At 39.1% G+C, this 13,101-nt stretch overlaps 1 protein-coding gene across 1 annotated transcript; it reads left to right on the top strand.

The window, feature by feature from the left end:
* Positions 1-10,458: 10,458 nt before the first annotated feature.
* On the top strand, positions 10,459-12,267 carry LOC110533861 (ribosomal protein L36A). Its single transcript, XM_021618418.3, has 5 exons — positions 10,459-10,603; positions 10,946-11,051; positions 11,607-11,674; positions 11,869-11,991; positions 12,198-12,267. The coding sequence occupies exons 1-5, from the start codon at positions 10,601-10,603 to the stop codon at positions 12,216-12,218; spliced, it is 321 nt and encodes a 106-aa protein (XP_021474093.1). The 5' UTR covers positions 10,459-10,600; the 3' UTR covers positions 12,219-12,267.
* The last annotated feature ends 834 nt before the right edge of the window (positions 12,268-13,101 follow it).

Genomic DNA, 13,101 nt, shown 5'->3' with positions numbered 1-13,101 from the left:
TAATTTTAGATCCCCAAACTCATATTCATTATATAAATAGGCACATTTAATTTGTCTGGCTTAGCATTCCAAATAAAAATAAATATTTTTTGCTCATATGATTTAAAAAATGAGTCATCTGGAGTAGGCAGTGCCATTAGTAAGTTAGTAAACTGTGATAGGACCAAAGAGTTAATCATTGTGATTTTTCCATAAATAGACAAGTGTTTACCTCTCCATGGTTGCAGAATCTTATCCATTTTTGCAAACTTTCTATTGAAATTGATTGTGATAAGTTGATTTATATTTTTGGAGATGTGAATACCAAGTATGTCTACTGCACCATCCGCCCATTTTATTGGTAAACTACAAGGTCTTTTAATGATCCAATACGTAATATGGTACACTTGTCATAATTAGGTTTTAGTCCAGAAGCTAGAAAAGTGATCAAGATCTTCAATGAGACTGTGCAGGGATCCAGATTGCAGACTTAAGAAAAAAATAGAGTCATCAGCATACATTGACACTTTTGTTTTTATTCCCTGGGTTTCTAACCCCTTGATGTTTTTGTTTTTATCTAATTTTAATAGCTAGCATTTCAAATGGTCATAATAAATAGATTTGGAGACAACGGACAGCCTTGTTTTACTCCTCTTAAAAGCTCAACACTTTCTGAGAAGTAACCATTATTTACTATTTTACATCTGGGGTTGCTGTACATAACTTTAACCCATTGTAATTGAGGAAGTTTGCATCACAACATTGAAGTGTAAGAGGCATCCAGTTTTTTAAATGGACTGGCTTTTTATACTTACCACCTGGGTCCTGTTTTAGTAGTAATGAAATCAGACCTGGTTGAGTACTTGAAAGTCTACCATTTTTATAGGAGTAATTAAATAATGTTAATAATGGATCTTTAGGTACATCAAAAAAGGTCTGATATATCTGGTATACCATCAAGCCCTGGTGTTTTTCCAGACTGAAAATATTTAATTGCCTCAAAGTTCCTCTTTCTGTAAATGTGTTAATTTTATGCCATCATTGTTTACTACACCCAAGCATGGATTCTAGAATACTTCCAAGGAATTGAAATGTCTGTTATTTTCTGATTTCAGAACAAACCACTTCAGGGGAGAGGATGTGATTTTGCCAAAACACTGAAGAACAAGTTCAAATGTACAGCCTGTCTTGGGGGCAGGGAGTGAGGATTATTAGTCCTAAAGCCTGGGAGGTCTTATGTGATGGAACATCTAGAGACTGTCAGCACAGATTGACACTCCTTATTTTGATAGACATCTCTGTGCTTCCGTCAGGTCCAGCTCGTCCCCAAGGCTTCCCCTCTGACACACACTCCAGAATTGAGCACTATACCTGTAGGTATGAGTCAAGAAATAATTTTATAGCATCACCCGCCTGCTGATGCCCACTAGTTGAGTAGGCTTCACCCCAGGGGTATTGATCAGTTGTAACACATCTGTGAATAAGGCTCAGAGAAGTCAGAGAAGTGGGCCAGCCCTACCAGACAGCACAGGAGAGCACGCTGAAGGTCAGCAGGGTCCACAGAACTTCATAACCCAGTTTTAATCAGGCAATGACTCCTGCAGACTATACTTTGAACAGCTGGGTTGACATCAGCAGACTGTGCATAGTGAACACTACTTGCATGCAAAGGATAGCCTGTCAGTTTCTTAACTTTTCCCCCTGACATTTAAGTAATCTGTAGTAGGCTAACTCCTTCATTTTAATTTGTACATTATACATGCATGCAGTCTTCATATGTCATTATATTCTGCCCTCAGCAGCACTGCCCACAATGTGCCTTTTCTCTGAAATAATCTTCTCCACACAGATGAACATGATGCCACTAACGAGTATGGTGGAGTGGCGTGACTCCTTTGTTTGGGTTAAATCGTAAAACATTTGGTCTGGCGTGTCCTCGTTCTCTGCCACATCATGTTTATAAAATGTAAGCGATGAGTGAAGAAGGCACAGAAATGTAATTCTGACAAAGAAAAGCACATAAACCTGACTTAGAAGCAACAGCTAGGGTTTCCCTTTTGTAATGTTAAGACTGCTGGATTTGCACTTCTTGGAATTCCCTCCCATGACACATTTAATTTTACTGTTTTTACTCTCTGCTTCTGTTCAAGACTCATTGAGATGGAGAACTGCTCCTTCTTCACTGAGAGCCTGTGAGTTTATCATATAAAGCTCTTACGATACAACAAGATGAGACTGTGTTAGAAATCATTAGATTAGCTTCACTCAGGTTTCCTCACGTCCGCATGGTTCATTCTGTCCTTCCCTCTGTTCTGGTTGAGGATCAGTATCTTGACCGCCTGGAGCAGGACTCCCTGGCATCCTATGACCATTACCTGGGTTATACAGGCTGTGACCGAGGATGAGCTGCAGAAAACACTGGCCATGCTGTAGAATGAGAACAGGTGAGAGGTCACGAACCCTCATGTCCTTTTCATTTTATGAGTACCAAAGTCAGTCCAGTCACACCCAAATAAAAATATTTCTGGCATCAGGGCCCAGTTTTTCAATGGTTATCTCTCTGGATTTTGCCTATCGGATAGGATTAAATGCATAGAAACAGAATGATTAGAACAGACAAATCATTGACTTTAATGGGAACTCCCGTTCTAATCATTCAATTTTTATGCATTTAATCCTATTCAATAGGCGAAATCCAGATAACTTTTGAAAAACCGGGCCCAGAGTATCTAATCATAATGGGTTTACCTCAGATCTAAGAAAGAAAACAAGTAGGTGGCCAGTACGATGCAGAAAACTTCAGTTAACTATTTACAGATAATATATACATAAATTAGGAGCCAATCAGCCTATAGTTTATATCAGTACGCACAACTACAACGCGTTTCGAGTACTACAAGAGTATTCTTCAGGCAGTTTTTACCTTAGATCTGCCATCATATCAGAGCACAGTTGTAGACATAAAACACAAAGTACCTTGGGTCACAAAAGTGTAATTCCCCCCAAGGTACTGCATAGGAAGTACTGACATCTAGAGTGGCAGCATGCTGTGGCCAGGCCTGACCACATCTGAGGGAGGGCTCTGTGGAGCAGTAGGACTACCAGAACCAGGCCTTGCTGGCTGAGGCCAGGAACCTGAGGTACCATCAGGGCAGGCTGGAAACCTGCATGCAGATCCTGGAGTACCCCAACAAGGAGCTAGAGTCAGCTCCACCGGCTAAGGGAGATTCTACAACAGGGAGTCCCAGTCAGAGGTTAGCAGTCCTATCCACATGAAGGTGCATCCTTTTATTTCCTCATGATATTAGTATATGTTTAGAGAGAGAGGACTCCAAGGACAATGTATCGACTGGAACCCCATCATTAGTGTTACAAAGAGACAGCTAAGCACAGGAGCCAGCAACACTGAACCCCCAGGTAACATAGTACGCTCGTTTGATATGAGGATTAACTGTCAAAAGGCATTAGGGGCCTGTCTAAAAGGGAGCCCTCATGCCTTTGTTTTCCCTCTGTGTAAGCAGGACCGGCCTTAGGCTGGATCACAATGCTCCAGCTCCATCACCTTCAACAGGCCATTGAGCAACTGAAGAACGTCTTTACCTTACACGGATCCCAAACCGGCTCCGCGCGTGCGCCATCTTGCATAAATGTATTTTGTCTCCCCACACAACGTGATCATGACACGCAGGTTAAAATATCAAAACTAACTCAACCAATTATATTAATTTGGGGACAGGTCGAAAAGCATTAAACATTTATGGCAATTTAGCTAATTAGCTTACACTTGCTAGCTAATTTGTCCTATTTAGCTAGCTTGCTGTTGCTAGCTAATTTGTCCTGGGATATAAACATTGAGTTGTTATTTTACCTGAAATACACAAGGTCCTCTACTCCGCCAATTAATCCACACATAAAACGGTCAACTGAATAATTTCTAGTCATCTCTCTTCCTTCTAGGGTTTTTCTTCTCGACTTTATATTGCGATTGGCAGCTTTCATAAATTAGGTGCATTACCGCCACTGACCTCGTTTGTCTTTCAGTCACCTACGTGGGTATAACCAATGAGGAGATGTCACGTGGGTACCTGCTTCTATAAACTAATGAGATGGGAGAGGCAGGATTATTGCACAGATCGTGTGTCAGAAATATAACTAATTTCTATTTTAGCCCTTGTCAATGCAGACGCTCGTTGGAGCGCACAAGCAGTGTGGGTGCAATAATTGAATAACATAGATTTCTAAATTTATTTTGCAACAGCGAGCGGTGTGGTCAGCCTGTTAGAGAGAGAACTGTGAGTTCCCTTTCAGTCAACTTTCGTACAACATACTATGGGGAGTCACTCTCTCGTGACTTCGGTTGAAGCATCTACAATCACGCCAGACAAGGCCAATGAAATCCGCACCTCGCTGGAAGCCCCGCCTTCCACAGGTGATAAGCGTGAGGCTTGGATTCATTCCTTCAATTATTCCACATTTCACCTCTCAGGGCTGTAACCAGGGTTTGAGTTTTAGTGAGGTCCAGAAGGGGGCTCCCATGACATTTTCTGAAAGTTGAAGCTCATTTTATGCATTTATATAAAATAAAAGAATGTTTAAATGCTATTTGGAGAACAGCAAAAACAAGCAAAAATGACCCCAGCCATTATAACCTTGGCTGCTGTAGGTTAATTCACCTCAGTCGCTCTACAAACACATAGCCTATTAGCTATACAATTCTAATGTTATATCCCTGAAAGGGGATATATTATTTCTCCAGTACACTATAAATACTACAGTAATATCTGCAAAAACTCTACAGTAAATACTACAGTATACTACAATCTGCAAAAACACTACATTAATTACTATACTTTATACTACATTGTTAAATTACTACAGTATTCATACTATAGTCAACTATAAGTACTACAGTAAATACTACAGTGAATACTACAATATTTATACCATAGTATAATATAGTATTTTTTTTGTTGAAGCACCTTTGACAGCGATTATAGCCTTGGGTCTTCTTGGGAATGACGCTACAAGCTTGGCACACCTGTACTTTCTCCCATTCTTTTCTGCAGATCCTCTCAAGCTCTGTTAGGTTGGATGGGGTGTTTTGCTGCACAGCTATTTTCATGTCTCTCCAGAGCTAAGCAATCGGGGGAGACGGGCCTTGGTCAGGGAGGTGACCAAGAACCCGATGGTCACTCTGACAGAGCTCTAGAGTGCCTCTGTCGAGATGGGAGAACTTTCCAGAAAGACAATCATCTCTGCGGCACAGATGAAACCTACGGCGAAGCACGGTGGTGGCAGCATCGTGCTATGGGGATTATGTTCAGGGGAAGGGACTGGGAGACTAGTCAGGATCGAGGGAAAGATCAACGGAGCAAAGTACAGAGTGATCCTTGATGAAAACCTGCTCCAGAGAGCTCAAGACCTCAGACTGGTGCGAAGGTTCACCTTCCAACAGGACAATGACCCTAAGAACATAGCCAAGACAACTCAGGAGTGGCTTTGGGACAAGTCTCTGAATGTCCTTGAGTGGCCCAGCCAGAGCCCGGACTTGAACCCGATCGAACATCTCTGGAGAGACCTGAAAATAGTTGTGCAGCGACGCTCCCCATCCAACCTGACAGAGCTTGAAAGGATTTGCAGAGAAGAATGGGAGAAACTCCCCAAACAGAGGTGTGCCAAGTATGTAGCGTCATACCCAATAAGAATCAAGGCTGTAATCGCTGCCAAAGGTGCTTAAACAAATGTGATATTTCAGTTTTTTATTTTATTAAAATTTGCGAAAATTTCTAAAAACCTGTTTTTGCTTTGTCATTATGGGGTTATGTGTGTAGATTGATGAGGGAACAAAAACTATTTAAATAATTTTAGAATAAGGCTGTAACGTAACAAAATTTGGAAAAAGTCAAGGGGTCCGAATACTTTCTGAAGGCATTGTATATATTGGAATAAATAAAAAAGTATACGGACCAAAAATTGACAGCTGCGCCATACAGGTTGCAAAATAATTGTGAGGTTTTCAATGTACTGATTCCATGACACGTGGTCTATGAACTGATACACAAAACGACGCTGGATTAAAACGTAGTTTTTAAATTTAAATTATCATACAAAATTTTTGCAACTAATACAATTTTATATATATATGATATATATTCAGATTTTGCTGCGAAGAGAGAATATTTAGATCACTATATATGTAGCTAGTTTTCGGTCACAGGTTCAGAAATGGCAGAAACATTTGTACATTTACTTGAAGCTAACTGCAAATAGCACTGCTGGGTGATATGAAGTCATAGTAAATCGATCAATAATATAATAATAATCTTAGCAAAGGTGTTTATCTTTCATTTGCAATCTGTAAAAACTATGAGAATAGAAAGGTTCAGAACTTTTGTGAAACATCACAGCACAGTGGAAAAATATATGGCAGCTAGAAATCATAACTGGATATTCTTCAGAAATAGATGGGAGGGGTTGAGGGTAGCTGAAGGCTGGGACTAAAAACAAACAAGATAACGAATGTAAGATATACTATCCATGAAATGTATGTAGTATGTATATGCTGGAAGTGGAGGTCTACGTATTGTTGTCCATTAGTTTAGGGGAGGGGTGTATTATGGGATGTTACAAGAACATTCATGTGTCTAGTTTTCTGAGAGTTAGAGAGTGAACGTTACTTATAATAAGGGTTACATGGAGAATATCCATTGCAGTGTGTAATGCAGCCTAGTTGTATTTACACCATCGAGGCAGCTATTTTAGAAACATAACCTTGCTCTGTGCTTCTCCAAGCATGCACTTTGTAGCCTATAGCTGGATCATTTGATTGAGACCACACTAATAGCCTTTCGGCGCACTTGATATTGCGCATCCAGCGGAGAATCAGAGATGAGGGGCGGCATCAGGCACACATCGATATATAGCCTAATAAGCAACTAATTCTAAAACACTGAGAAATATTGAAATTACATCCCCTGGACTAGATTTAGTAAATACAAACCCTCCCCTTGAAATTGAAAAAAGCATGACCCTCCCCCATTCTGTACATGTTGATTCATCCTTTAGGAGAATATTCCATCAATGTCACATCAAACATACACAGAACATGGTGGCCATGTTCTCAGAACATAATATGTTTAGTTCTAGACACGTTTGATGGGACTTTGAAAGAACATTCATGTGTCCAGTTTTCTGAGGGTTAGGGAAATATTCCATCAACTTCCCACCAAACATTTTTATTTTACCTTTATTTAACTAGGCAAGTCAGTTAAGAACAAATTATTATTTTCAATGACGGCCTATTTATTTTGGGGGGTTCAGGGGCAGAACGACAGATTTGTCCTTGTCAGCTCAGGGATTTGAACTTGCAACCTTCCGGTTACTAGTCCAACTCTCTAACCACTAGGCTACCCTGCCGCCCAACATACTCAGAACATGGTTGCCATGTTCTCAGAATGTAAGATACAGTATTAAAGTTCTACACAAAACGTTCTCCCCCCAAAATAAATGTCATTACATATCACAACTTGCTACTGTTGCCAAGCCCATCAGGGCTCTGATCCATTCATATCCATTCATATATCCCTTACCTTTGGCAAGGTAAGGGATACTCACACACACAGTGCTTTTAACATAGTGTTTTCAACTTACATGACACTTTGACTTACATGATTACATTGTGCATGTTCATATATACAGTAATTATTATTCAACATGTCCTCACCTGGGATTTGGACTCACAACCTCTTGGTTCACAGCATTTAGATATTTCTGCTATGCCACCATGTCTGTGTCAGTTATCAGTTAATTTGACTATTCTCTCTTCATTGACTTTACATTTCAACAATTTAAGGGCTTTCGGTATAGTTGTCTAATGTTGGTGGGGCATATTAACCAGTTTTAATTATACTCCTGAATCTCTATGATCAATAAAGTTTTTTCTTGAGTATACTTTTAATTTTCTTAAGTGCATTCACCCTATTGCTTACTCCTATCAAGATGTTTCAGATCTACACAAGTACCAAGGGAGGAGGGGTTAGGTTTTCTTCTGGCCAGTGCCTAACTATACTGGCCCAATAAGCACATGCCCTAGAGATATTCCTTATTGGACAGTAGTTAGGGTGTTTGTCATTGGTGCTGGTGGCCTGCGTTCAATACCCACTAGAAGAGTCACCCTACTCTCAGATTCTTAGCAATATATGTTAACGTCATTATTTGGCATAAATTACAACACACCTATCTGTTCTAAGTAAAATGAGTTTCACATTTAAAAGATGTGAATCGGTAGAATTCTATATAGCTGAGCATACACACCACATACCATGTAGAACAAACGTGTCTCATTAGGAATCACATCAGCTCTCATCATTGCATTTTTATCTGTAACATTCTTAAATTATTGCTGAAACATGGCCCAGGAGTTAGTGTTGCTTCTGATAGAAACATACCCAGATCATGGTTGCCATATTCTCAGAATATCAAAAATGTGTTTACTTCGAGTAGCATGTCTGTACTTTCTCACATTTGCACTTTTAGCAATGAGGATGCCAGTTATGCAAAAACATTACACAACAAAGTTCCAAAAACAGATTCTGTTCCAAAAAGTGATTCTGTTCCAAAAATAGAATCACTCGGGACCAGTGTTGAGTGTAATATATTACTTACATGAGTAACGGAGTAATTAATATAAGTTCCTGTCTTTAAATATTGTAATATTAGTTACTTTTTCAAGTAACCCGTGTATTACTTTGAAGTATATCTCTACTGCCGTGTTATATACAGTATACATGTTTAATGCCTTGTCTCATGGTAACGGAATTCATGCTGTAGGCTAACTTGTTTCCAATAAGAAACAAGTTACAAGAAAGATGTCAGGAAAAGATGGCAGCTGTGTTACCCTGCTAAATATTTTCCTTCTGGAAATGCTCCCATTATTTTTTGTTAATCGAGGAGATCAGTCAAATACAAACTCTGGAAAGGCAGCATTGATCTCTTCGTCCGGAAACACCACATCAAACTTGAAAAAACATCTGGAGGTCGTGCACAAAGCTGGTAGCCAAAGTTCTAGAAATGTGTGAAATAGGAGAAATCTACACTGAGTGTACAAAACATTAGAAACACCTTCCTAATATTGAGTTGCACCCCCTTTTGCCCTCAGAACAGCCTCAATTTGTCGGGGCATGGACTCTTCAAGGTGTCGAAAACATTCAATGGGGATGCTGGCCAATGTTGACTCCAATGGTTCCCACTGTTGTGTCAAGTTGTCTGGATGTCCTTTGGGTGGTGGACACACAGAACTACTAAGCGTGAAAAACCCAATTCTTGACACACTCAAACCGGTGCGCCTTCCACCTAGTACCATACCCCGTTCAAAAGCACCCTCTGAATGGCACACAATCCATGTCTCAAAGCCTGTCACCTCCCCTTCATCTCCACTGATTAAAGTGTATTTAACAGGTGTCACCAATAAGGGAACATAGACTGACCATGTGAATCCAAGGGAAATGTTTTGTACACTCAGTGTATTGGTCTGGATACCTATAAATTATTAATATAATATATATACCAAAAATTATTAAGATATGATTATTTGAATGTGTATTCACTTCACTTGATTTGTGAAATGTGTAAAATAAAAATAAAAATTGACCTCGTGTGTCCAAAGACTATATAGAAACAGCTGTAGTTCAAACAACAATGAGTTGAATCATATTTGGCACAGGTACAATACTATATGCTTTTAAACAAATACATTCTGAAAAGTATTTTAAAATACATATGCTGAAGTCATTTTAATGATTTTTTAAAAATGTTCTCAAAGTCCCAACTTTGATTGGCAGTGGAAGTATGATAGATAATGACAATCTTAATATTTCAATGTAGCCTGTGTAGACACTTGTACTATGTTGACACCAAATGTCATGCAATAACACCAAACATAATTTGTTCAGTGGTGCATTTTGATATTGTATTAAATACCGTACCCTGGCGTGAATGGGTTAATGCACATTGAAATGAATAAACAGGCTAATGATGAGAATCATGACCCCGTTTTACAAAATCCGTCTAACGTTACTGGATGGAAATCTGATGTGCTGTTTTATGGTATCAGGCCAGTACTATTGGTACCATATACTATATATGTTGACGTAATATTTCATGATGTTGATATTTTTTACATTTTCAATAATTAATAAATTCATAATTCAATGTTTCTAACATCATTATTTTCCACATTAGTACATTTCCACATGCAGTTATCCATGTCAATATTACATATTCTAGTCTCTCAGTAATGGTTTCAGTAAATGAAAGTCAGATTCCATTGTCACAATGTAGGCTTACAAGTCATTTCTTCATTCTTACATCTGTGGACTGGAAACAGCCATAAAAATTACTTACCTGTAACAAAGATGGTTTAGTATGGGTTTAGAAACTCTGTACCTGTAATTTCCATTAAATGATTTTCTCTTCTGCTAGGCGGACTTAATCCACAGGACGTCACTATTGTATTGCACAGATCTCTTCTGTCCAGCTCACTCACGTATTTCCGGTTTCATCTACATGCGGTCTCCTGACTTATTTTTCTTCCTTTGACCTCCTGCATCAAGAGTGTGCAGTCATGGTACGTTTTCGCTACCAATTGCTAATTTGTAACCCACAACTATTTAAAATATGTATTTAAGCTAGTTTATATTGTATGTAGGAGATAATGTGTTGCAACTATTGTTCTCCCTCCCGTTTCATACGAGCCAGTTGGTTGTGGCCCTAGAGCGTATTAACAGGAATTGGCTAGCGAACGTTAGCTAAGCAAACACTTCCAATGCAATGTGGTTAAGCTACTTGGCAACTAGCTAACGTTACTGAAATTGCTAGAACGCAACGGGGCACATGTTAAATCGGAGAGAAGCCTTCACTATAGTATCTTTGGTACAGTCATTTACTTATTTTTGTATAATTTATCTAGGTAAACGTACCGAAGACCCGCAGGACTTATTGCAAGAAATGTAAGAAACATCAAACTCACAAAGTTACCCAGTACAAGAAGGGGAAGGATTCTCTGTATGCACAGGGTAAGTTTGCTATAGTCTCATCTGCATTTTGTTTCCACTCACTACCAATTATGGTACTGAGAGGAAGCCCAGTGGCAGGCAGTGGGAGGAGAAGGATTTTGGCTGACATTCTGAAAATTCTCATCCATAAAACATTTGACTTGAATAGTTATCTGTTCCCACAACTATAATCTGTTATGAACAGAGTCGACAACATTTTGTGGACTTTACCTTTTGCCAAAGTAAAAAATAATTTTAAAAAGTGGTATTTAGAAGTGCTAAGGTAAATTGAGTTATTGCACATGCACCTCACAGGGTAGGCAGTCCCTAACGGATATATGCAGATACATGCTAGTAAGGGCCAGTAGGATCTCGCTAGCTTGTGCTTGGCTCTGCCCTCCTTGCATGATATGACTAATTTGTTCCCATTGGAAACGACAGGCTGTGGTCTATCTTGGTTTAGTTAGAATAAATCTTTGGTCTAAAGTTACTTCCCTTTCTTGTCTGCTTGAACATTCACATGTATTATGTGTGGTATCTACCTTGGCATGCATTTATCAGGTAACTGTCTTTCAGGCAAAAGGAGATATGACAGAAAGCAATCTGGTTATGGTGGCCAGACCAAGCCTATTTTCAGGAAGAAGGTATGGAAGAATCATAATGGGAAAATATTTACAAATTCACCTTGTCTTCCCCTCCTACAGATGGGACGTGTTTGTTTGCAAATTGCCTCTGTCTTTGGGTTTAGTCTCCATGTCAATACTCAGTCTATTAGTCAGCACACATCATTTCCATCTTTTTATGTTACTTGCTCAAACCCTTGTGATTTCTCCTGCAGGCTAAAACTACAAAGAAAATCGTGTTGAGGCTGGAGTGTGTGGAGCCCAACTGTCGGCAAAAGAGAATGGTGCCCATCAAGAGATGCAAACACTTTGAACTGGGAGGAGACAAGAAGAGAAAGGTAAGCATACTGGTTCTCCCCAGTTTTGAGAGCCAGCAAACTTGGCTTCTACTCGAAGCCTAATGGCAAGCCAGAGCATTGTTTGGAAATAAGGCAGTAGGCAGACAGTGGTGTTAATGCGATTGAGTTCATGGGTGGTAATTTGAATTTCTTTGCAACAATCTGAAATACCAATTTCTTATGTCTTTTTTTCCTCACTCTTTCAGGGCCAGGTCATCCAGTTTTGAGCTCTCTTTTCTTGGGTCACTTGTCAATAAAATATGTATTCTAACTGTACCTGAACTTGTACTGTATTTACTGTCAGTTAATAAACCTTTATGCGTTGAAACATTGGATCCAATCAGATAAGGGATCTTGAGTTGTCTGGCACACAGTTAGTTACACATTAAAGGTGCAATATGCAGAAATTGCGCTACCATTTCCTGGTTGCTAAAATGTGAAAAGTTTGCCTAATTTCATTTTGACGAATCATTGTACCATAACTGAAATATGTTTTCCATAACCTAAAATATTGTATTTTCAGCTGTTTGAAGCTGGTATAGAAATGAAACTTAAGATCGGGAAGCATAGAAATAGCACACATAAAACTGATCTACTGCTTCTTAGACCTGTTTTCAATGAGAGTGACTGATCTATAACTCACATTTCTGTGAAATTTGGTCAGGTTGCCCAATAAGATACATTGCAGCATTAAATGTCTAGTGAAGCTTGGGGATGATACCTTCGCCCGAATTGACTTTCAATGGTGTGAAGCAAATGCTACATAGTCATCTTGCTTGGGGGCAGAATGTTTAGTTGTTAAATACCTCTGAAGGAAAACAAACTAGATAATGCCTATGTATTATTCAGTGTTTCTAATGGAATAGTTGTGGATTTTACATTGACTCAGGAACATGTACGCTTCATCCTGAATTTTCATTCCCCTCTTATGTAGGTTTTCATTCACTGACTTATAAATAAATACTTCCTCAATGGAAGCAAGCTTAGAAACATTGAGACATCTGCATGAATTTGTAGTGGTGACAACAGCCATGGTTTTATATTTAAACAAATAATTAATTTTCACACTAGCCATTGACATTGAAAAAAAACATCCAAGACGAGGTGCAT

The sequence above is a fragment of the Oncorhynchus mykiss genome, chromosome 10 (assembly GCF_057628025.1).
Source record: "Oncorhynchus mykiss isolate SJ-2025 chromosome 10, ASM5762802v1, whole genome shotgun sequence".
Classification (NCBI taxonomy): domain Eukaryota; kingdom Metazoa; phylum Chordata; class Actinopteri; order Salmoniformes; family Salmonidae; genus Oncorhynchus; species Oncorhynchus mykiss.
Note: the sequence above shows the minus strand (reverse complement) of the source record. Positions and strands in the feature narration are given on the sequence as shown.

Coding starts and splice junctions, on each gene's coding strand:
- LOC110533861 (XM_021618418.3), top strand. Junction 11,675..11,868: donor AGCCTATTTTCAGGAAGAAG/GTATGGAAGAAT, acceptor TTTCTCCTGCAG/GCTAAAACTACAAAGAAAAT. Junction 11,992..12,197: donor GAGGAGACAAGAAGAGAAAG/GTAAGCATACTG, acceptor TCACTCTTTCAG/GGCCAGGTCATCCAGTTTTG.